Source organism: Scylla paramamosain, unplaced genomic scaffold (assembly GCF_035594125.1).
Source record: "Scylla paramamosain isolate STU-SP2022 unplaced genomic scaffold, ASM3559412v1 Contig22, whole genome shotgun sequence".
NCBI lineage: Eukaryota > Metazoa > Arthropoda > Malacostraca > Decapoda > Portunidae > Scylla > Scylla paramamosain.
In genome coordinates this window covers 132501-157892 of record NW_026973687.1, presented here as the reverse complement: position 1 = coordinate 157892, position 25392 = coordinate 132501, and the positions used below count along the sequence as shown (strand labels likewise).

The window sequence follows — 25392 nt, the reverse complement described above, 5'->3', positions numbered from 1 at the left end:
AAGCCTGGCGGAACCCCATTACTCTATGAACGTTCATTGAGAAGGGAGGATGGAATATTTGTCCAACTCCTCGCCTCACATATATATATATATATATATATATATATATATATATATATATATATATATATATATATATATATATATATATATATATATATATATATATATATATATATATATTACAGTCAAAACCCGGAATCAGCCAAAACTAGTTTTAACTAAACCCAGAATCAGTCAAAACTAGTTTTAACTAGTAGGTGAGGGATATGACCACTCGTTTGAGTACCATTGCTCGTTTGAGTACCATTTTTGGGGAACTCAAACATAACATCCCCATCTAACCTAACCTAACCTAACCTAACCTAATGCTACTTATACATATAAATGTTTTCCCCGGCACTACACCAGTTTCACTTTTATTTTAACCTAGTTAGGTTAGGTTAGGTTAGATGGGGATGTTATGTTTGAGTTCCCCAAAAATGGTACTCAAACGAGCAATGGTACCCAAACGAGTGGTCATATCCCTCACCTACTTTTGACATTCAGTACCGTTGTTGAATCTAGTTTTAACTTACACGATCAGATAAAACTAGATTTAACTAGTTAAACTTTGATATTTCTAGTTATATCAAATACATTAAGGTATAACTAGTTTTGCCTAGGTAATACTAATTGTTCACCAACACATTGAAAATACCTAGTTAAAACTAGTTTTGACTGATTCCGGGTTTAGTTAAAACTAGTTTTGACTGATTCCGGGTTTTGACTGTAATATATATATATATATATATATATATATATATATATATATATATATATATATATATATATATATATATATATATATATATATATATATATATATATATATATTACAAAATGATTCAAAAGGCTTGAAATAAAGACATGAGTTTTTGTGTTTGATTTACTCACCGAACACTTTTCATAATACAGAGAGGAATAGTTTTGTGTTCATGGAAAAATACAAGGCAATGGTTTATTTACATATATAAGTTTGCAAATATGAGAAGTGTGCTTGAAAGGTTTGAAAGCGTCCCCAGGCGGGGTATGAGAGTATAAACTTTTATACTGCACACACCAAATACAGACGTCACTTATCTGGTAACAATTACTTCTTATAAGTTTTCTTTAAAATAACAAGTTATTTCTTTGATGAACTTAACACTGTTTAACAACACAGTCAAGTTTCTCGCTCCAAGGAATTCCCCTATTTTTGTTGCATTTACATTATTAGTGAAGCAATATTTGTTGACATTTTTTCAGCTATTTAAAAAAAAAAAAAAAGGCAATTTGAATGAAGAGTGAGTTTCATCTACTGCATCATTAAGATCACATAAAGAACAGATCCACTTTTCTACACTTGCATTCCTTCACTACCACTTACAATGGCAGCTGATGATTTGCACACTTGAACACACTTATGGCACGTGAGTGTTTTTAAGGAGAACAGATAAATACTTGTGTAATTTTCCTTCCATTGTCACCATCCTATAATTAAGACATGCTGGTCTGTTATAAGTTTCTTCAGACAATCTCTGTCTATCAATATCACAAGTCCTTAACTTAACAGTTTCTTTAACCAATTACCATCTGCATTTGGTACTTGGTGCTACAAATGTGACATTCCATTTTGATTTGATAACTTATATATCATTATCTTGTCAAGCCGAAGTGCTTTATTTACACCCAGATCTTACATTGTCTTAATAAACCTATACAAAATATTTGATGTCCTAATGTCACTGCCGTTTGCAAATGAATATCAAAAACTTATAGGCTTATCATCCATGAATTCAGAGATATATCTAGAGTACCATGTATGTTTCACCATACAACATGCAAGTTGACTATTATTTTACACTGTTGTATTTACTGGCCAAAGGTGGCATTTACCTCAGCTTGCACCATTACATTACTCAACCTGCAGTATTACAGGGGCCAACAAGTGTACACAGATGAGAGAGCCTATTAAGAGAGTATCTTCTCTCACTAGTCTCGCGCCATGAAAATCTATATTTTTCTTTATATCAGTTCCACAACTAATTGGCTATATAAACTATTGAATCTGAAAATCGAGCACCAAGCACTTGTGTTTCTGTATATGCGTGTGTGTGTGTGTGTGTGTGTGTGTGTGGTCTCGAGAGGACCGTGACGCCGTGCTGGAACGAGCAAAACACCTGAAAGACGCCGGTGAGACATTCAAGCGGATTTTTGTAAAGAAAGATACGCATCCAGCAGTAAGGGAAGAGTGGAAGCGATTAAAAGACGCAGAGAAAACAGAGAAAGAAAAACCCGAGAATGCTGGTTGTAACATCTACATCAATTACAAGGAACGTCAATTGTATAGAGACAGAGAAGTGATCGACAGATTTAGCTTGATGTCTTTTTAGAAAGACCACAGCGACAAGGTGAGAAATATGTCAAAATTATGGCATGGAATATTAATGCAGTAAAAACTAAGTTGGAAAAATCACATGTGCAGACACTCCTGTTGGATTATGATATTATCAGCTTAAGTGAGACGAAAACACCACTGAATGTAAACTTGCCTGGATATGTAACTTTTAGACGTGTGAACAGTGTTTCTTCCCATCGAGGAGGAGTGGTTGTCATGGTGAAGAATTACTTAGCAAATCACGTAACTAGCATTGATTATAGTACTAATGATCAGATATGGCTGAAGCTCCGATGTGTTCCTTATGTAATTTTTGGCTTTTGTTATATTCCGCCATTTGATTCTGAGTATTTTACACAGCAGTCGTTTGCAGCCATTCAAGAGAGGGTCAGTGATAGTGACTGTCAGTACTTACTAATGGGAGATCTGAACTGTAAGTTTGGTAAATATGTTCGTGAGCTACCCGCCTTAAGTGAAATGCCGAATGCTCACTCCTACGAGTACCCTGTTGTTTCGGACTGTGTGAACAACCCTAACGAGAATGCGTACGTGTTATCCTCAATATGTATAGACAACAAGTTACTGGTTGTAAATAATCTAAAAACACCAACTAACTATTTCAAAAGTGGGAAAACATATCGCAAAGGTGAAAATTGGATTTCGGAACTCGATGTTTGCTTGGTGTCATGTGAAGCTATCAGTAACGTTAAGTCCTTTCGTGTACATAATGTGGAAAGCTTGCCATCGGATCATGCTCCAATCAGCATAGATGTTAAAGTTCCACCTATTAGTATAGACTGTTTGTACAAGAGAGCTTGTTATCTTGGTGGTCATGCGTCACTAATCAGTAGTGAGGAGCGTGATCCACTGGTGCGCAGACCCGTAAAGTTTTCTCACGTTAGTCATGATACATTTCTTGTAAATGTGAATAGTCTTGATGTATCTAATTATGAAAATGTAATTGATGTAAACAACTTTGCCCAAAATATTTCTGATGTCTTGTATGAGTGTGCGAGAAGCAGCCGTGTAGTGAGGGATGAGGGTCGAGTCAGTACTCAGAGTGACAGCAGCCTGGCCCGCTGGGACAGGCTGCTTCTAGACAGGGATGATAGAAGAGTGTGGCAGGCCATTAATTGGAAAGGTTGTTTGCAGGAGGATACCCGTACAGGTGTCAGGCCTACTGATGAAGAATTTAAGAATTTCTATGAAGAATTAATGGGTGCTGCCAGAAATAATATCACTGAAGAATACAGGGACTCGTCGGTTTCGATTCCTGTTTTAGATGATCCGATCACCCTTGGCGAGGTCAGTACTCAGGTTAATAACATTAAAGCGGACAAAGCTTGTGGTCCGGACGGTATTGCACCTGGAGTTTTGAAGTTGTTACCTCCTCACTGGCTAATGCTCATCGTATCACTGTTTAATATGGTTTTTACTACAGCACAGTATCCTGTATCTTGGACTAGGGCTAAAGTTTTCACCATACACAAAAAAGCAGCACAGTATCCTGTATCTTGGACTAGGGCTAAAGTTTTCACCATACACAAAAAAGGTGACCAGAGAGACGCAAGAAACTATAGAGGCATTAGTATAATAAACAGCATTTCCAAATTATTTGATATGGTGTTGTGTTCGAGGTTAGAACGTTGGTTCACGCCGTATCGGGAACAAGCGGGGGCACAAAGAGGACGCGGTTGTCTAGAGCACGTTGTGACGTTGCGTATTTTAACTGATTTAGCCAGAAAGAAGAAAAAGAAATTATTTGTTACTTTTATTGATTTTAGCCAAGCATACGATTTGGTGCCAAGGCATATTTTAATACGAATTTTGAAACGTTTAGGTTGTGGAGTGGTGATGTTGGGTGTTATTGGAGCCATGTATAGTGTGACCGAGAGTGTCATTGGTACCGCAGTTTTCGCTACCACCCTGGGAGTTCGCCAAGGCTCTCCAACATCCTGCCTACTTTTTGTAATTTATGTTAATGATTTGATTAAATTAGTGAAAGAAAACTGTGAGGATGACAGCTTTTTAAAATGGTTACACGTCCTGATACTCATGGATGACACCGTGCTGCTGTCAACATCGCGTGATAGAATGATTAGGAAGCTTTCGCTCACGAAACGATTTTGTGAGGAGTACGGAATGAAGGTGAACGCATCTAAGACGAAATTCTTTGTGATACACGGCACTCCAGAGGACAACGAGTCTCTACATATTGACGGGTTAGTGGTTGAACGGTGCACCCGCTATATATATCTGGGCTCCCCTTTCACAGCTGATGGATCGGTCTCAGCATCAGTCAGGGCTCATGCCGATTCTAAGATGGGTCACGTTATGAAATTTATTTCATTTTTAAAAAAGAATAATGATATTCCTTTTCAAATAAAAAAACGCGTTTTTGATGCTTGTTTAATGTCCGCTATTCTATACGGCTGTGAGTCCTGGCTGAATGCGGATCTAAGGCCAGTTATAAAACTCTACAATTGGTCACTTAAATGCTTACTAGACGTGAGACTTACAACGTGTAATGATGTTTGCTACCTGGAGACTGGTTATCCACCTCTACAGGCATTAGTTAGGAGCAGGCAGAGACACTTCTTTTCTAAGATGTGGAAGGAGAGACAGAGAATGCAGGATGACCCACTTGCACTGTCCTTAAAGATTTCCATGAATCATGATTACCAGACTCGAGCTTATATAGACAACTTGTTACATGTTGTACACGATGACATAGAAGAGGGAGTCAGGGAGTTAAAAGTTGGTATCTTACACTCAACTTCATCAAAGCGTATAACGTATAAAGAAATCAACCCCGACCTTTCTGTTCACTCAGTATATAAAGGAAAGACACATGTAAATGAACACCATCGAGCTGCGTTCACGAGGTTCCGTGTGTCCGCCCATTCCCTCGCAGTAGAGGTGGGAAGGTGGAACAGAAGGGGTCGGGGAAGATTGCCATTAGAAGAAAGACTTTGTCCATGTGGTGAAATACAAACAGAACCACATGTAACACAACACTGCATCCTCACCGAACATCTGAGAGAAATGTATAACTTTGCTAATATTCAAGACCTATTCTCAGATAAATATGATAATAATGAAAGATGTTGTATAATATATAAAATTTTGGATGTATTTAAGACCTAATATAGTTCGTTGTTGTTGTTTTGTAAGAAATATTGATAGTTGCTTTTATCATTATTGTTTTTAGTTCGTTGTATAATATATAAATTTCATGATGTGTTTATAACCCTTTTATAGTATGTTGATTTTCTGAGGAAATGTTGGTAGTTTGTTTTGATTACCATTGTTTTGAGTTCTTTTTTAGCTATTACTTTTTTATGTTCAATTTGTGTCTTTTATTGAAGGATGTCTTTATTGCACGCGTTTGTAATAGTGTCTTTTGATATTGCCTATGGTCTCTTTCTTATATATTCTTCTAAATAATCCTTTTAAGTTTTGTTTGTTATTGTAAATTTTTTTTTTTTTTTTTTTTTTTTTTTTTTTTTTTTTTTTTTTTTTTTCGTGTTAGTTGTATTAGATTTCATCTTTAATATTGTTTAAGATTTGAGATCAGTGTACGTTTTACAGTTTTATCTACATTAGTTTAATGCTTCTGTTTTAGTTTTTAGTTCTAATTTTAGTTTTCTTTTACTATCAGTTATTTTTATGGACTACAGTGGTTGTGAATTGTCTTAAAAATTAATATTTATTAATCAGATTTCTATTTGTACATTGTTGCTGTGGTCAATAAACATATAATAATAATAAAAATAATAATGTGTGTGTGTGTGTGTGTGTGTGTGTGTGAATATGTGGGTGGGGGTGGGTCTTACGACGCGTGGCGCAGCTCACAGCTAATGATTACAAGGGTCTGCATCTTCTACATCTAATACTTTCGTCGCCGTGGCCTGGCCGAGCCTTGGCAGAGGCCAAGCCAGAGCACAACTTTTCCAAACCCTCCTCCAGGCACTGCACGATGATGGGCGCCCCGTCCCCAGGCTTCCGCCCCTCACAGTCTCCTCCAAAGTAGGCAGAGCTGTTTTGCGTTGTCAGGTGCTCTCGTGACTCATCTGGGTTCGCACACATCAATCTGAACACCTCCACCAGCCATCTGGCGGGGTCCCCCTCCCGCCCCAGTTCCAACCCCTTGGCATGGTCCCCCTTCTGTTCACCCCCTAACTCCTTGTCATGGTCCTCCTTCTGTCCAGCCCCCAACTCCTTGGCGTGGTCCCCCTCCTGTCCAGCCCCCAACTCATTGGTGTGGCCCTCCTCCTGTCCAGCCCCCAACTCCTTGGTATGGTCGTGCTCCTGCCCAGCCCCAAGCTCTACCTCCCTCGACCACCTGTGCTCCAGCCACCGCAGGAAGGCGTTCTTGAAACAGAACCCGCTTGGCACCGCGATGTTCCACTCCCGTGTGGCGAACCATTTGAAAAAGCTCTTTTTGTGCCGAGGCATCCAGCGCTCGGGCTTGAGGCGGGAAAGAAGTACTTTTCCCATCAGCTGCACCTGGCGCTCTGCGGGTGTCAACGTCCCCAGCACCTCAGCCTCTGTCAAGGCAAAGCTGCAGCGCCATGTTCCCTCAGCAGCATTACTGAGCTGCATGGTGGTGGTGTCCTCAGGAGTGAGGAACGGTCTGAAAACTTGCTCCAGCCATGGCACCTCAAGCACTGGCACCAGGTCCACGCCGACCAGCAACAGTGGATACTCTCGCCCCTGCCAGGCCAGAGAGAGTCCCACGCCCACTTGCGTGCTGGTCAGGCCCGGCGGCACTAGGCTCAGTCTTTTGTCCTGTAGGGTGTGGCCAATGAGGCAACGGTGCACCTCCTCGTACAAACTGGCCATAAATCTATTACCCTCAAGGTGGGGATTGTCAGTCTTCACAGAAATCTGTAACCTGCCCTTCAGCGTGGCTTCCTCCTTCCCTCTCTCGCTAACAGTTATTCCTACGTCATCCTTGTGCATCACGAGGTTTATATCAAATTCGTCAGGGGCGTAAAGCTTACACCCGTCCTGAGAACTGCCCACCAGCCTCAGGTCGCCGCGGTACGTGGCATCAGCGGCTGATACCTTATTTATGATTATGCTTATTTCTGCCATGACCGCCTCCTTTACCTCAAGGGCCTCGCCCTTTGATAGGTCCACAGCCACCCGCTGAGCCTCCTCCTGCAGCTCTTGCAGGCCTATGGATCTCACGAGATTTCTTATGACACTTTCGGGGTCACGTCGGTCGATTGGGTGTAATAAATTTATATCCTCACACTTATTAAACATATTTTCAAAAAATTTAAAATTTTCTCTCACCAGTGTGCCCGTGGTGCCCGCACGGCAAGGAGGGTCCTGCGTCACTTGATGTGCCAGGAGTTCAAAAGTACTTTTGTGGCCAAACATGGCGGCCAGGTGTAGGGGCGTCTGGCCATACGTGTCACGCTGCTGTGGGTTGGCGCCAGCGCTCAGCAGCAGCGCCACGCAGCCGTCCTGGCCGTGCGAGGCCGCCTGGTGGAGGGCGGTGGTGCTGCAGGTGTGGTCCAGCACCTCGTCCACGGGCAAGTGACCCTCTTGCAGTATAAGATGAGTCAGCTGCAGGAGACCTTTGCGCGAGGCCAGTAGCAGGGTGGTGTGGCCATCAGGTGAGGAGACATTCGTATCCTCGCCCTTCTTGTGGCTCTCAAAAAGATCCTCCTGTATACACAGCGCTGTCCGTGCTGCGGTCTTCTCGTGATCTGCCTTCAAGCGAAGCTCCATATCCTTCAGTTTTTCACGCTCTGCCATAAAGAGCTTCTGTGTGCAAAGAGAAAGAGAGCGGTGAATATATGAACAAGTAAATCTGTAACCTGCCCTTCAGCGTGGCTTCCTCCTTCTCTCTCTCGCTAACAGTTATTCCTACGTCATCCTTGTGAATCACGAGGTTTATATCAAATTCGTCAGGGGCGTAAAGCTTACACCCGTCCTGAGAACTACCTGCCAGCCTCGTCATGATGCCCGCTGATGATACCACCCTGCACTTTTTCACGTCTTTTCATAGACGTCCAACCCTTCAGGAGGTAAACATATCACGCAGGGAAGCCACAGAACGCTTGACTTCTGATCTTTCTAAAATTTCTGATTGGGGCAGAGCAAACTTGGTATTGTTCAATGCCTCAAAAACTCAATTCCTCCATCTATCAACTCGACACAACCTTCCAGACAACTATCCCCTCTTCTTCAATGACACTCAACTGTCCCCCTCTTCTACACTGAACATCCTCGGTCTGTCCTTTACTTATAATCTGAACTGGAAACTTCACATCTCATTTCTAGCTAAAACAGCTTCTATGAAGTTAGGTGTTCTAAGACGTCTCCGCCAGTTTTTCTCACCCCCCCAGCTGCTAACTCTGTACAAGGGCCTTATCCGTCCATGTATGGAGTATGCTTCACATGTCTGGAGGGGTTCCATTCATACTGCTCTTCTAGACAGGGTGGAATCAAAAGCTTTTCGTCTCATCAACTCCTCTCCTCTAACTGACTGTCTTCAGCCTCTTTCTCACCGCCTGCTCCTGTATTTCCACCTTCCTATGACTTGAATTCCTTCAAGAGGGAGGTTTCAAGACACTTATTCAGCAATTTTTGACCACTGCTTTGACCCTTTTATGGGACTGGCATTTCAGTGGGCATTTTTTTTTATTAGATTTTTGTTGCCCTTGGCAAGTGTCCTTCCTACATAAAAAAAAAAAAACCCTTTATTGCTGCGTACACATAGATATGTTACAGAAATCCAGGATTACATATGTATATTAGCATTTGTCTGCCTGATTAGAGTTGTTTAGTAAAGAAGACTAAAAAATACAAGTAGATTAATTGGTCAACTAATAGAATCAAATAGTAAGTTATAGAATAAAATACCATAATTGAGCTGCATAATATTCATAATATGAATTAGAAGTTTGTTGTGCAAAGGTAGACTATTGAAAACGTTTGGTTTAAAACACAGTGTGCTGTTTTGGTAAGGAGATGCTCGAAGCTGTGGCTCCATAAAATCCATGTTGATGCTTCTACTTTGGTGAACACTATCCAGTAACTGAAGCATTTCATTTCCTGTGTGCTTTGTGAGAGTTTTATAAATTAAGAACAATGAAAGTGATTTGTGTATAGATGAGAAATTAAACAATGTCATTAATGAAGCAACTTTAGCTGTGGACTAGAATTTTTCCAGGGAAAGCATACCTCTGATTTATTTATTTATTTATTTTTATCATGATAACTTTTTGATAAATGACGGCCATGTGCTGACCCAGATGGGAACACAGCAAAGCAGAGGAGTACAGCATATGACACAACACACACTAATAAGTGACTTTATTGTTAAATAATGTCTTGTCTTGTACAATATTCCACACACTTTTGAAGCGTTATGACACGTGTCATCTATGGGAGGGGTTTCTCGTCTCTGAATTTTCTGAGTCAAAGCAAACTTAGTATTGTTCAATGACACAAAAACTCAATTCCCCCATCTATTTATATCACCATAAGCAAGGACAGCATCATTAAACAGATAGATAAACCCCTAGGAAGATGTCATCTGGTCCCAGGGCCAGATGACATCTTCCTAGAGCACTGCAGGAGTGCACGGGTGAGCTTAGCGAGCCGTTGCTGCGGTATTGAGGGACTCATTGGACAAGGGAGAAATACCCAAGGGCCAATTTCCCAATCGCTTGGTAACATTCCCAAATGAAAGTCTTACCAGCCTGGTGACATCTCGAGCCACTTTCACAGCTGGTGTTTTCATGGCTTCGGTAATCCCCAACCTGGTGACTATCATAACAAAACGAAAAGCGCTGATTCGGTAACGCTGGTATGTCGGAGCGGCCTCATTAGATAAAACGAGTCAGTTCTTGGCGAAAGAATTAACCACGCCAGCACTAAAAAGGAGAAAGGTGTGAAAATACATCACCCGTGCCTTCAGCACGCCATATTCATTACTATGGTGATATCTTGTGACTTAAATTTCTCCCTTTGAATGTTTGTCTGACATTCATCAAACTCCTGTGCCAGCCAGCCACTTAATGAGTCATATTTTTCTCTGTCCCTCGTTGCTGTACACACATTTGTTACATAGATATATTTCGGGTTTAACATAAATCATCCTAGCTTACTATTTACAAAACAGTTACTTTATTTCTGGGTGAAATTATGATTTTTTTTTAAATCATAATCTATGCAACGAAAGAATTAGCAATGAACTTAATGAACTAAATATTTAGCTAAACCTAGCCTAACTAAATCCAGCACTCTGATGGAAACGGTAATGTTATTTCAATATTTTCCAATATTTTCTTAGGTGACAAATTCCATATAGTGTATGCGTGTGTCAGGATTATTACAGGAGTGTGACCAAGGAGGCGTAGCAGACAAAATAAGCGCGACAGGTGCTGAAGTTTTCATCAGCTGGTGAAGTGAGTTCATGCCGCCATCCAAAAGAGTACACAGACAAACAGCCTCACCTGCTCCAGAGTCTGTTGCTCCTTGTCAGGCATCATGTGCACTGGAAGGCGACCATGTGTGTCCGGCACGTACGGGCAGCCCCCAAGGTCCCTGATCAGCAGCTCGGACATGCCTTTGTGGCCAGCCTCCAGGGCAGAGTGGAGGGCAGTGCCACCAGAGGCTCCATTAAAGACTGTCCACCCTCCCGCCCTATGCAGGAAGGCGGCAGTCACGGGGCAGTTGGCAGCCGCTGCCTTTGCCAGGAGGTCGCTCAGTGCTGGCCGGTCAGTCTCCTTTCCCCATGGCCAGGCTGCCTGCCAGGGAGTATTTCCCTCGATGGTTGTCAATAGATTGTCGATGCCCTCGACAAGGGCGCTGCTAACCTTTTCCAGGCGACGCTGCTCTGCACGCAGCCGGCAGCAGTAGGCCTGTGAGGAAAGGATGGTCACGACATCAGGTAAGCACTGTGCGCAGAGAGAGAGAGAGAGAGAGAGAGAGAGAGAGAGAGAGAGAGAGAGAGGTAAGGCAGCTATGCAGAAGTGTCATTAAGTGTCACAAATCTAAAAGTGTATGTACAAATACAATCTTACCTTGTCCGAAAAAAAAATGAAAAATAAAAAAAAAAATATTCTAAATATTACGTTTGACAAGCATTATTACAATTACTTTTAGGATTATAATGATGAAATATAATCAAATATTAGGTTTAACAAGCATTATTACAATTATTTTTAGGATTATAATGATGAAATATAATGAAATATTAGGTTTAACAAGCATTATTACAATTACTTTTAGCATTATAATGAAGAATTATAATGAAATATTAGGTTTAACAAGCATTATTACAATTACTTTTAGCATTATAATGATGAATTATAATCAAATATTAGGTTTGACAAGCATTATTACAATTACTTTTAGGATTATAATGATGAATTATAATCATCATTATTACAAATACTTTTAGGATTATACTGATGAATTAACATGGATTCAACTATTATGAGATCTACTTCATTGCTTGTTCTAAACAATACACTGAAGTGTTCTTTTATGAAATGACAAGATTCTGTGGCATGATCTCTAATGTTGGACAGCTTTGGTGCGTTGCAGGTCTGTCATGTGCAGCACTAAAACCTGAAACTGACGGTACTGAAACACAAAGGTTCGTCCTCTACAACCAACAGACCTTTAACTTACCCAAGTTGTTCAAACACTTTCCACTCTACAAAGGACCTCCGCTGACACTTGGGTCCAGTACAAGTGCTCGTCTTCACCTTTACAGTGAGGTAGTTCTGTGAGACAGGGAAGGGAAGGTACTCACGGTGGTGAGGAAGGCCAGCACCCTGTGAGTCACGTCGGGGCTCTGCCAAGCCTCTTGCAGCAGGCTGGCAGGCAGCGGTGCACCGCTAGCCAGCAGCAGGCTGACGGTGTGTATGCGGTTGGTGGTGACAGCCAGTCTGAGGACGGAAAGGCCGCCCAGGAGCTCTATGGGCGCGCCCTTACACAGGAGGGTGGACACCGCCTGCACGTCGTCCCAGCGACTGACTGTTGAGAGCAGCTCCTCATGCAGTTCTTCAGGAAGCTTGCCGCTCTGCCGGAGAGAGAAAGGAAACCATGGTGCTGATGGTATCGCTATGAAAGTGTTCACTGGTGGCTGTGGCGATGTGTCAGTGTGCATTGTTATGGCCTGTGTGTGTGTCTATGCTTTTTCATTTTTTATGTAGTGGGAACACAGGCCAAGGGTGACAAAAATCCAGGAAAAAAAAAAAAAAGATCACTGAGATGCCGGTCCCCGAGCAGGATCCGAAGCGGTAGTCAAAAACTGAAGGATGACGAAAGTGTGCATGACGTGGAACATCTGAATGAGAAACGTGAGGGGTGCTGCTCAAAAACAGATAGGGTTTGTGAGAGTAGGTAGAAGAAAGAATGTATGTAAACCATAGTGGAATGATGAAATCAGAGCGACTAGGAAGGAGCGAAAGAGAATGAATAGACAGTGTAGTCTAGATGGCTAAGGAAAAAGAGGTATGAAAGCAGTAAGACAGAGAATGAGTATCAGAATGCATGGGCAATGTATGTGAAGCAGCAGCGGTTGACAAGAGGAATAATAATGAATGCTAAAGTGAAGAGTGAAAGGATTGTGATTCAGTCATTAAGGGAGAAAGGTATGGAAGGTGGATGTGAATGGTACAAGTTCATGAGAAGTGAGAATATGTGAGGCAGTGTTTGTGTGGAGAGTCTGAAAGTGGATGGTGTAGTTATAACAGAGAAAGAGGGAATCTGGGAGGCAATCAAAGGGTTCTGGGAAGAAGTAGGTGTGGTAGGTGAAATGTTTAGTGTGAGAGGAGGATGTGTGACACTGGAAAAGGAAGAATGCAGATGAATTGGATGAAAGAATCTGCTGGGAGGAAGTGAGGAGGTGTGTGAGAAGGCAGAAGAATGGCAAGGCAGCAGGTCCAAATGATATACTGTATGAGCTCTACAAGAATGGTGGGGAGATAGTGATAGATAGAATGACTGAATTATTCAACCGAGTGTGGGATGAAGAGAAAGTGCCAAGAAAGTGGAATGAGAACCGAGTGTGTCTGTTGCATAAGAGACGATTTAAGAGTAAGAATGAGTTGAAGAGCTACAGGCCAATTGCATTAGTGAATACAATAGGTAAAGTTTTCAGTGCAGTGTTGAATGAGAGACTGTATAAATGGACTGAGATAGCTGAAGTGCTTGTTGGGTGAAGAATATAATGGTTTTCGTGTGGATAGGAGAGCTGAGGACAATATGTTTGTGGTGAATGAAATGATTGAGAAGAAAAAGAAGGATGGAGGTAAATTGTACCTAGGTTTTCTGGATATAGAGAACGTTTATGATAGAGTCAACAGAGAAAAGCTAGGTAGAGTCTTAGAAAAGATTGGATTAAATGCAAAGATAGTTAACATAGTGCAAAGTATGTATGTGGACACAAGAGCTAGATACAGACTAGGAGACATATAAACAGACTGGGTGAAGAGTGAGAGAGGAGTTAGGCAAGGCTGTATATTGTCACAAACTCTTTTTAGTCTGTATACAGAGGAGCTAGCAGCCAGGATGAGAAGAATGAATGTAGGGGTAAGTGTGGGGAATGATAAAGTGTGTGTGCTTCTGTATGCAGATGACGTAGTTGTTATGAGTGAATTGTCAGATGAGCTTCAAAGTTTGTTGGATGTTGTGGATGGGTATGGAAAAGACTTTGGAGTAGGGTATAGCAATGAGAAAAGCAAGGTAATGACTGTGAATAGGTCAGAGGAAGAAAGTAATGTGGTATGGAGACTTGGAGAGAATGAGTTGAAACAGGAGCAAGATTACAAGTACTTAGGGATGTGGATGAGTCCTAGTCGGTGTGCAAAGGCAAAGAATGAAAAGATAAGTATGGTAAACCAGTGGGTATGTCGATTGGGAAGCGCGGCAAGGATGAGAGCAAGTAAGTATGATGTGTTGAGAGAAGTGTGGAAGAGTGTGGCTGTAACAAGTATAATGTATGGTATGGATGTGATTGCATGGAATGAAAGTGAAATTGATAAGTTAGAAGTGGGCCAGAATAGAGTAGCAATGGTGGGAATGAGTGCACCGAGGTGCACAGCAGTTGAAGCCTTGAGAGGTGATATGGGATGGAGCACCTTTAGGGAAAAACTCACAAAAGCCACACTTAGGTACAAGATTAGGCTTGAGAGAATGGATGATACAAGAATAGCAAGGAAGGTGTACCTGTGGAATGAAAGTGGAAGCAAATGGAGGAAGAGGTGCATGAGAATGACAGACAGGAATTGATTGTAAGTTGTGTGGGCTATTAAGAATAGCTGGGAGGAATCAAAATGAGCGTGAATAGGTGTTAACAAGAGGAGGCAGAGTGGGAGCTGAATGGGATGTGAGAAAATGGAAGAATGAAATAGAAAGAGAAGTGAAGTGTGTGGGACTGAATGAATGGAAGAATGAGATGGAAAGAAAGAAGACCCTGGAATGGTACAAGGAGAAAGGGGCTCCGAGGTATGAAAGGTGGTATGATGGAAGCCTGGCCGGTGATCTTCTCTTCCGAGCGAGGGCACAGCCACAGTGTATGGATTTGAATGCAAGGAGTTACAGGTGGTCTGAGTCCGCAGCAAAGTGTGCCAGATGTGTGACATGGGAGAGGATGAGAAGGTGGAACATGTGGTTGTGGAGTGTGTGAATTATGCCAGAGATAGGAATGAGATGATGCAAGTGATACTGACTGAGTTAGGGCATAATGGGAATGAAAGAGTGGAGAAGACAGGAAAGGAATGGATGGTGTTGTTGCTGGGATTGTGTAGCGAGGCGAATGAAAGGATGATTGAGGCGGTGAAAAGTTTCTGAAGAGAATGTGGCGTGCCAGATGTAGGAACAATTAGGACAGTGGATGCTGTTCGTTTCTCTTTTTTTTTTTCCACTTCTACAGGAGTTGCCGATCCAAAGGCCTGGCTTAGGAATGATCCTGAGCCACCTGTACCATCAAGATCAAGATCAAGACTAGCATATACATATATATGTTACAGTCAATACCTGAATCCAGACAATTTGTAAAGTGACTTATTTTTTCAGGCAATTTGTGAACTGCCTAACCTAACCTAACCTAACCTAACCTAACCTAACCTAACCTAACCTAACCTAACCTAACCTAACCTAACCTAACCTAACCTAACCAGGCAGTTCACAAATTGCCTGAAAAAATAAGTCACTTAACAAATTGTCTGGATTCAGGTATTGACTGTAACATATATATATACATATATATATATATATATATATATATATATATATATATATATGTGTGTGTGTGTGTGTGTGTGTGAGTGTCACATAGTGACGCCAGCAACGATTTCTGAACATTTATTGGCTTTCTTTCCGACGTATTAAGATTAGGTTAGTTAGAAAGTTAGGTTAGTTAGGTAAGTAGGCTAAGTTTGGTTTGGGTTAAGTTAGGTTGGTCAGGTTTGGTTAGGTTAGATTAGGTTAGGTTAGGTTGGTAGGTAAGCTAGGTTTGGTCATGTTAATTAGGTTCGTTGGTTAAGTTTGGTTTGGTTGAGTTAGGTTAATTAGGTAGGTTGGTTTTGTTTTGTTTGGCAAAGTTAGGTTAGGTTCGTTAGGATTTTTGGCTAGGTTTGGTTTGGTTAAGTCAAGTTAGGAAGGTTGGTTAGGCTTTGTTTGGTTGAGTTAGGTTAGGTTAGTTAGGAATGTTGGTTAGGTTTGGTTTGGTTAATGCGGCGAGTACTGTTGTACCTAACCGTCATTACTGTCTGGATGCGCGCTGGTGACGGTGCTTTCCTGAGGCACTGTGAAGCACGGCACGGTGCTCGGAGATTGTGATTTGTAAAATAATATATATCAAATGTTGGCTACATCTTAATATTGCCTCACGGTTTAAGTAAAGTATGGAACCGTACAACACAGCTTGTGTCGTACAGCTTTGTTATTATTGTTGTTTATTTACTTAATTTTTTGGTTTCTTCAGCGTGTCACTCTCAGTGCATTGGAATTTGCTGAGATGGCAGTCCTTGAGGTGGCAGTCCTGTACACGACAGCCACGGTGATCACATCAGTGGGACACTTGAAGGTGCATAGGTGGCAGTCCTTGAGGTGGCAGTCTTGTACACGACAGCCACGGTGATCACAGCAGTGGGTTACTTGAAGGTGCATAGATGGCAGTCCTTGAGGTGGCAGTCTTGTACACGACAGCCACGGTGATCACATCAGTGGGACACTTGAAGGTGCATAGGTGGCAGTCCTTGAGGTGGCAGTCTTGTACACGACAGCCACGGTGATCACAGCAGTGGGTTACTTGAAGGTGCATAGATGGCAGTCCTTGAGGTGGCAGTCTTGTACACGACAGCCACGGTGATCACATCAGTGGGACACTTGAAGGTGCATAGATGGCAGTCCTTGAGGTGGCAGTCCTGTACACGACAGCCACGGTGATCACAGCAGTGGGACACTTGAAGGTGCATAGGTGGCAGTCCTTGAGGTGGCAGTCCTGTACACGACAGCCACGGTGATCACAGCAGTGGGTTACTTGAAGGTGCATAGATGGCAGTCCTTGAGGTGGCAGTCTTGTACACGACAGCCACGGTGGTCACAGCAGTGGGTTACTTGAAGGTGCATAGGTGGCAGTCCTTGAGGTGGCAGTCCTGTACACGACAGCCACGGTGATCACAGCAGTGGGTTACTTGAAGGTGCATAGGTGGCAGTCCTTGAGGTGGCAGTCCTGTACACGACAGCCACGGTGATCACAGCAGTGGGTTACTTGAAGGTGCATAGGTGGCAGTCCTTGAGGTGGCAGTCCTGTACACGACAGCCACGGTGATCACAGCAGTGGGTTACTTGAAGGTGCATAGGTGGCAGTCCTTGAGGTGGCAGTCCTGTACACGACAGCCACGGTGGTCACAGCAGTGGGACATTTGAAGGTGCATAGATTTGTATATACACACACCTTAATTGTTTATTATTTATTAGTATGTGCCATATTCCTTCCCATAAATAGTTGTTTAATAACTGTTTTCCTTCAAATGAACAGTGCAAACAGAATTGTGAGCACATACTGTAAACATCAAATAACTTGGAACATCTCATCCCACATTTCCCTTGCTGCATATTTACATGTTATATTTGTACAGATAGTTATTTATTTTATCTTCCTTTTTTTTTATTTTCTAAGGTTCATGTTTTAATTTTGTCCCCAGTAGAACATGAAGCATCCAGGATTGATGCCCGAGTGGTCACGGACACTTCGCAACTACAGCTTCCACATTATGGGGAGAAATTAATTGTATTATATCAAGTTATTATTGTATGATGCTAAAATTACAAAATGTTTGCAATACCACCATGTGATGTTTACTACCTGGTTATTTGTGCAGTTGTTTACGGGTCAAATTTTGGACGGTTGAAAACGAGTGATGACACGATCATCCCGGACCTTCCACCACATGTTTGCTGGGACGCCGCACAAGGTAATGTCTTAGTTTGTGCCATATTCTTTCTTACATTAATTTTTCACCTGTCTTGTGCGGTGAAGGCCAACGCCATATCAGTGTGTGTGTGTGTGTGTGTGTGTGTGTGTGTGTGTGTGTGTGTGTGTGTGTGTGTGTATTTACCTAGTTGCATATTGCAGGGTTCCAGCAGGGCTCATAGTGTCATATCTCCATATCTATATTTATCCAGCATTTCCTTAAATTTATCCACGTTTGGTGTTGTAACAACCTCTTCATTTAGGCTGTTCCAGATATCCACAGTTCTGTGTGGAAAACTGTACTTCTTGATGTCGCTCAAACACTGACTCTTCCTGATCTTCTTTGAGTGCCTCTCGTCCGTCCAGCTTCGTCTTCTTTCAGCATCACCAGGTCCTGTTTATCTATCTTCTCAGTGCGGTTAACTGTTTTATACATAGTTGTTAGATCTCCTCTTTCTCTTCTAACTTGCAAAGTTGGCAGTCACATTTCTTTCAGCTTTTCTCTGTACGTTAGGTCTTTTCTTTCAGCTCCGGTACCATCCTTGTAGCTGCCCACTGAATTCTTCCCAACTTCTTCATGTCCTTCTTCATATGTTGAGAACACATCACTGCTGCACGTTCCAGCCTGGGACGTAGCATAGTGGCTATAATTTTTTTTCATCCTAGTCTTGTCCATGTAATGAAATGCCACCCTAACATTTGTTAATATCCTGTACATCAAGCCAGGTATCTCACTTGTACGCCGTTCAGGGATCAGGGTATCTTGAATAACCACTCCTAGGTATTTCTCCTCCTTGCTCTTCATTATTACCTCCTCCCCCTTTTTATAATTCCATGTAGGTCTTCCTTTACTCTTTCCCAGTTCCTTTATATGGCATTTGTTAGCATTCAATTCCAATTTCCACTTTTTGCTCCACCCATAAATCTTATCAATATCTCTGCAGCTGCATACAATCAGCATGGCTCTTTGTTACTCTTAACAATTTTGCATCACCAGCAAGCAGATTAAAATAACTGGTCAAATATTCCTGCATATCACTGATGTATATTTGGAACATAACGGGTGCTAACACTGACCCCTGTGGTATTCCGCTTGTTACATTACTCCATCTTGAACAGGTGTCCCTGATCACAGTTCTCATTTCTCTATCCTTTAAGTAGTCTCTCATCCATTGACACTTTTTTCCCATTGGGCTTAAGTGTTTAATTGGGCTCCGGTTTTTATGTAAACACCAGGTCTGGCATAGATGGTTCCTCCTCCCCTCTGTATCTTGTAAATTCCTCCACCCATCGGTCCATTGTATTCACCATAGCTAACCGTAACATTTCTTCACCATTTCTTGTCCTGCTTTTCCAGAATGCCAGAGATCAGTTCCTTCATGCACCTTATTTCTCTCTCTACGCTGGTTGTCCTCACATTTCCTTTCTCTTCTCTGAATCCCCAAAAAATCCCTTTCTCCACTTGCCTCCATCAAGTCTCTCAAACCCACAGGGGTTTCAATACAATGCACCCTCTGTCTCACCTCCTCACTCGGTTTGTTTACAAGCACATCACGACCGGTGGTGCCACCTAGATCTTTCTTTCCTTCCATTTTTTTCAGCCTCAAAATACTCCTTTGTGTATTAAAATTGGAGACAGGACACTCTCTCGCCCCCCTCACCCTTGTATATACATTACTAGGCCTCGTCGTTTTGTCAGGAGCCGGCAGCGCGTGCGTCTCCAGGAGCTCTAGCACCAGCGTTCGAACAGCTGTGTGCGTGATTACCTAGTCGTGATTACTTAGCTGTGTCGTGCGGGAAAAGAGCCACGCTCTGTACCTGTTATCTGTATCTGTATCTGTTATTGTCTAACTTGGCCTTAAAATTATGAATAGTTCTTGCTTGTAGCACATCCTTATTTAGACAGTTCCATGTATCAACTACTCTTCCTGGAAAACTTTTTTTTTTCAAATTTTTTATACCTCTTCTACAAATTTCCTTTTTCAGCTTCTTCCCGCGTCCTCTAGTGTGTCTCGCATCCCCCGTCACATTGACATTGCTGTCTGGCTTTTCCGGTCCCTCCATTAGTCTGTATGTCGTAATTAAGTCTCACCTCTGCCTTCTTTGTTCCAGAGTTGGAAGGTTTAGTTTTTCTAGTGTCATTTCGTATGCCTCTTCACTTAAGTTTGGGATCATCTTTGTTGCTGCTCTTTGTTTCCTGATATGTTTCTTGACACTTGTTGACCACACTGCAGCTGCACATCCCAACTTCGGACAAATCATTTCTTTTTCTTTTATTCTTTTCCAATATAGTCATTTCCCAACTTGTAATCACCAGATGGTCTTTTTTACTCTTCCCAGATTCCTATCAGCTACATTTCTTTGCATTAAAATTAATTTCCCATTTACAGTTCATTTTTTTTTGTTTTAAGTCCGGTTCAAATCTTGTCGTAAAGCTTTCTGATCTTCCTCCGTTTCTATTTTTTTTATCAGTTTGGCATCATCCACAAATAAACTCATATGGCTGTTGATGCCTTCTGTCATATCATCAATGTACACAGTAAACATGACTGGAGCCAGTACAGAGTCTTGAGGTACTCCACTTGCTACTTTTCTCCAAGATGACTTTTGATCTCTAATAACTGCTCTCATTTATCTATTGCTTAGGAAGTCTTCCATCCACTTCAAGAGTCCCCCTTTCACTCCACCAGTATTCTTTATCCTCCACAGGAGTCTCTTATGTGGCACCTTGTCAAAGGCCTTTTTCAAATCCAGGTAGATACCATCTACCCTTCAATTATGTTCCTGTACTGTGTTAATCATTCTCCAGTAAAATCAAATCAAATTACTCGTACGTGTTATCATGCCGTTTTTTTTTTTTTCCAAAAAAATTCATCCATCCATCTTTTACAATTCATTCACATATTTTTTGCCACAACTGATGTTAATGATACTGGTCTCATTCAGAGGGTCTTTTTTACACCCCCTTTTAAATATTGGTGCAATATCAGCCTTTTTCCAGTCACGTGGTACCTTGCTCTCTTGTAATGAATGCTCTGCAATATGATGTATTATGTCTGCCAACTGACTATTGCATTCCTTTAAAACCCAGTTTGATACACCATCTGGTCCCTGTGTTCTATCTTCTTCTAACATCTGCATCATTTTATGTATTACACTGATAGCTACATTAATTTCTTGAAGAGAGTTAACTGCTGCATCTTCACCGTCTTGTATTATAAACTCGCTTTCATTGGCGAAGACTGACTGAAAGGCCGCCACATCCTCAATCTCTTCATATTCTTTGCCATCTACTTCTATTTTTTTTTCAATTATTTCCTTTCATTGTGCTTTATTGTTGATATGTCTGTAGAACAGTTTTGGTTGGTCTTTGCATTTGTCTGTTATATCTATCTCGTATTTTCTACGCCCTTCTCTTCGTATCTTCGCCTGTTCGTTTCTCTTTGTCTTGTACCCTGCCCACAAATTTTGTCTTCTTCCTCTCTTCCATTTCTTCGTAGCAGTATCTCTTTCTTTTTTTTTTGACATTTCACATCTCCTATTAAATCAGTCCTTATGTCCAACTTCTCTTCCTCTTACTTTTAGTATATATATATATCTTTGCGCTCCTTCATTATATATTTCAACAAATTCTTTCCATTTACTTTCCACTCTCCTTACTTCTTTAAACTTATTCCAGTCAGTTTCTTGAAAGTATTTCTTAAGCTGATCAAATTTTCCTTTCTTACGACTGAATCTTCCAATCCTGTGGTTTCTTCTCCTTAATTCTTCTTTAAATTATTTTAAGTTTAGTTCTGTTACCACGTGGTCACTTTTCCTGTTGGACGTTTGTATTCCATATTATCAACAATTTCTGGTTCTTTTGTAAACACTAAATCTAATCTTGGTGGTTCTTCATTTTCTCTGTATCTTGTATTTTCTCTAACCCAGTGGGTAAGTGTGTTTTTCTTTGCCAGTGTCAAGAGTCTGCATCCCTGTGACGTGACCCCTTACGTGGTTGTCAAATCTTCCCAACAAACTTCCTTGCAGTTCGAGTATCCCAGCAGTACTAGCCTGTCATTCTTACTCATTATTTTATTCAAACAGTCTCTTGTGTATTGAGGTAGAGTATTATTATCTAAATCCCATGAGCTTGTCTTAGGTGGGACATATAACACAACAAAGGTCCTTAGACCATTTACTGCCCGTTTCACCTTCACTTCAATAATTTCCTCGTGTCATTCTTCAAAGAACACTTCTTTCACTTGTAGCTCTTTCCTTGTCAACATCATTACTCCACCACCCTGTTTATTTTTTCTATTCTTCATCCACATGTTGTACTTCATCAATATTAACTGCAGTAACTTCATCACTTAATTTATATTCAGTAACTCCCATAATGTCAGGCTTATTTTCTCTTAGGAAACCATTTAACTCTTCTTGTGTTGATAATATCCCATTGACACAAGTGTATGCCACTTTTAGCTCTTTCAACGCCTCTCCCTGTTTCCTGCAAACCACTTCTTTAGTTTCATGTCTACTGCTTTCCAGTAGAATTTCTTTTTTCTTCTTCGGTTCGTTCCCCATTTTTTGCCTTTGCCTGATTTAACATATCGTTCATTTTCTTTCTTTCCTCTTCACTTAAGTCTCTTCTTATCCATATTTGTTTGAAGTCGTCTTTTTTTTTTTTTTTTACAGTTTCCAGGCACTACACAGAACTGTTTCGGTTGCAGTTTAGAACCTAAACCTAACTTTGATTGGCCTGTTACCTCCTTGCACATATATTTGCCAATCCTTGTCACTTCAGTCTCTTCCACTGTGCTGTCACTTTCCTCAACAGCTTGACTAATCACTTTCTTGACTGACTCTTTATCAAATTTCTCTCTTTATTTGATAGGTTTCACTTCATTCTTGATATCAAACACTACCCCACACTTTTTTTTTTTCTACTGTGTCTCTAACTAACTTCTCCTTTTGCTTGATTACTTTCACCACAGATTTTTTCATCTCTTCCTTTAACTGCATTTCCATAATGTCTTTGATATTCACCTTCTCCTCTTCCTGTTTTTTTGTCAAATCCTGTTGCCTTTTATTAATTTCGTTGATGTTTTGTGTATTTACACTTACTGTCTTAACACAGTCCTTAACTTTCTCCGCATAACTGCCACAGCTTTTCCTTAAATCGCAATTTTCTCTTTCTAGAGAAGCTACTCTAACCGTCAATTCATGCACAGTTTTCTCGAGCATCAGACACTTTCTAAATACGGTCGTTCTTGACATTTCTGTTTCTTCTGGTCTAAAGCCTTGGAAGTCCTTCATACCTGGACTATTATGTACTTCTTCTGACCATCTCTCCATTCCGTCTTCGTCTTCGTCGGCTATTTGTTTACGCTCATTAGCTGTTCCACCTGTCGCTCCGGCACCACCACCCTCTGTCATTTCTCTTGTTTATCTATTTATTTTTTTCCGAATACAGGGCGGGACAGTACATGTAGCATAGCTCCATACCTTAGACTCTGGAGTTTGTGTTTCTTCCAACTTCTATCTGGCAAAGCTGTATTTCTTCTGGAGCCCTCTCACAACACGTCTGCTCAAGGCGTGCGCCACACGGTGTGTGTGTGTATGTGTGTGTGTAGGTGTTTGTGTGACAAAGGTTCATTCATGCAGAATGCCTTGATATATATTTTCATTTGTTGTTTAATGCAGTATGTCTCTTCGAGTAACTTTTGCTTATTACTATATTGGTAACAGTAGAGTTTCTTATGAATTTGTGTTGTCATTACATTTATTTTTTATTAAGTAAATCATGGTTTGTCCTGTTCCTACAAATGGTGACACTGGTGTCGCTTCCATGAGACACTTTGCCTGCAGATGGTGCACACATCACAAATTTGTGTCTGTCACACCCATGTAAATGTGCTAGTGGTTGGAATGCAGGCTTCTGTCGCCAGAGACAAAATACCTGGTAGTTTGAGGCAATGTTGAGCCATTACTTGCAGCTGCAACTAGCCAGGCTAGATGAAAACTGGGGTCTCTCATAAAGCCTTCAACAGTCAGGTGACAGTGTGGGCTCTCCCGAGGCAAGTGTACAACGTGTGAATGTACACACTTGAAAGCCACCGTGACTGACGCATTGCCCGTCCACCAGGTGGCGTCCCTTGTCAGATGCCCGCACAGTGCCCCCATCACTGAGCAGCAGCTTGTGGCAGCAGTCCAGACACCACCACACCTTTGTTTTGTTTTGTGTAGAAACACCACTTTCCAGAGGCAGCTACAAATGTGAATCTGGTATATGAAAGACAAATTGGAGTTTTTGAAGTTATGATAATTATCAATAAAACAGCTGAAATATTTATGAAATGTTTTCAGGATGTAGAAAAATCAGGTTGCTGCAGAACATCATCAGCAAGCTCAGAAAGCAAGTGAAGAGATTGAGGTAGCAGACCCTGAAGAGTCCACAGCAGCTGAAAACTCCATTTCTCCATATGCAAGCCCTGAAGTGCAGGAGTTTATCAGAGGACAGGTAATTAATGGCTTAGGAAATAAGAAGGGCAGAAGATATGGGGGACAAGGGAGGAGGTTTGCTCTGGCCTTGCGTTACCATAGTCCTAAGGCGTGTAGGTTTTAAAGCTTTACTTTTTCACTCCCCAGCAGTTCCAATCTTCAACTTTGGGTAAGGCAAACTTCCATCCAAGCAGGCTGGAGCAAACAAACTCTGACAGTCCAAAGGAAGAGAGCAGATACCACGTCGAAGGAAGAGACTCTGTGGCATGCATTTGATGCAGTGATCATCAGAGAATCTCTCCATTTTGACCCGGCCTCTGATTCCATCATTGGTACGAAGGATTTTGGAGACCGTGGCAAGAGACTGAAGCAGGCAAACCATGCACTTGTGTTCATGGCTAAAGGTTTGCCAGGAAGTGGAAAATGGTTAGGTTAGGTTAGATCAGGTTATGTTAGGATAGGTCAGGTCAGGTCAGGTCAGGTTAGGATTGCCTTATTTTAAGCTCTCGCCTCCATTCAAGTACAAAACACGAGCACTTCCGCGTTCCCCGCCCATAAACCCCGCATCCCGACGAGTCCCCAAGGTCACTGGGGGACGAGAGGAGAAGAGGCAGAGTGATGTAATTCCTCCGTGATTTGTGCTCAAAATCGTCCATAACGTAAACAATCAATAACGGACATCAGTTTTGTAGTTTGCGGTTTGGTCGTACTGTAGCAATTTATCCTCCTCAGGCGTGGGTTGGTTAGGTTAGGTTATGCCTACTTAGGATAGGTGGCTTAGGGTAGGTTAGCTTAGGTTAAAACCCTTCAGAGAGTCTCTTGGGGCCGGTAGCAGAGCTCGGCTCGGAGAACACGTCGCGTTCACCTCCCAGCCCCTCCACACTGTCACCAGTCAGCACGCGGCTCAAGACTTGTCGTCAGGAGCAGGACTAAACAGCCGATCGTTTAAACAATCACATCGTGCTCATTTTTTCAAGTGTTGGGACGATGTGAGTTGTGTACTTTGCTTTGCTGGTCTCCCTGTGAATTA

General features: G+C 41.7%; 1 protein-coding gene across 1 annotated transcript in view; it reads right to left on the bottom strand.

The window, feature by feature from the left end:
* Positions 1-6231: 6231 nt before the first annotated feature.
* Positions 6232-25392, bottom strand: part of LOC135097481 (uncharacterized) — a 25069-nt gene continuing 5908 nt past the window's right edge. Inside the window, exons 2-4 of the mRNA XM_063999428.1 lie at positions 12207-12476; positions 10900-11307; positions 6232-8200 (exon numbers count right to left, since the gene is read on the bottom strand). Coding sequence (XP_063855498.1) covers positions 6284-8200; positions 10900-11307; positions 12207-12476 — 2595 coding nt within the window. The 3' untranslated portion in view covers positions 6232-6283. The remainder of the gene's footprint in view (positions 8201-10899; positions 11308-12206; positions 12477-25392) is intronic.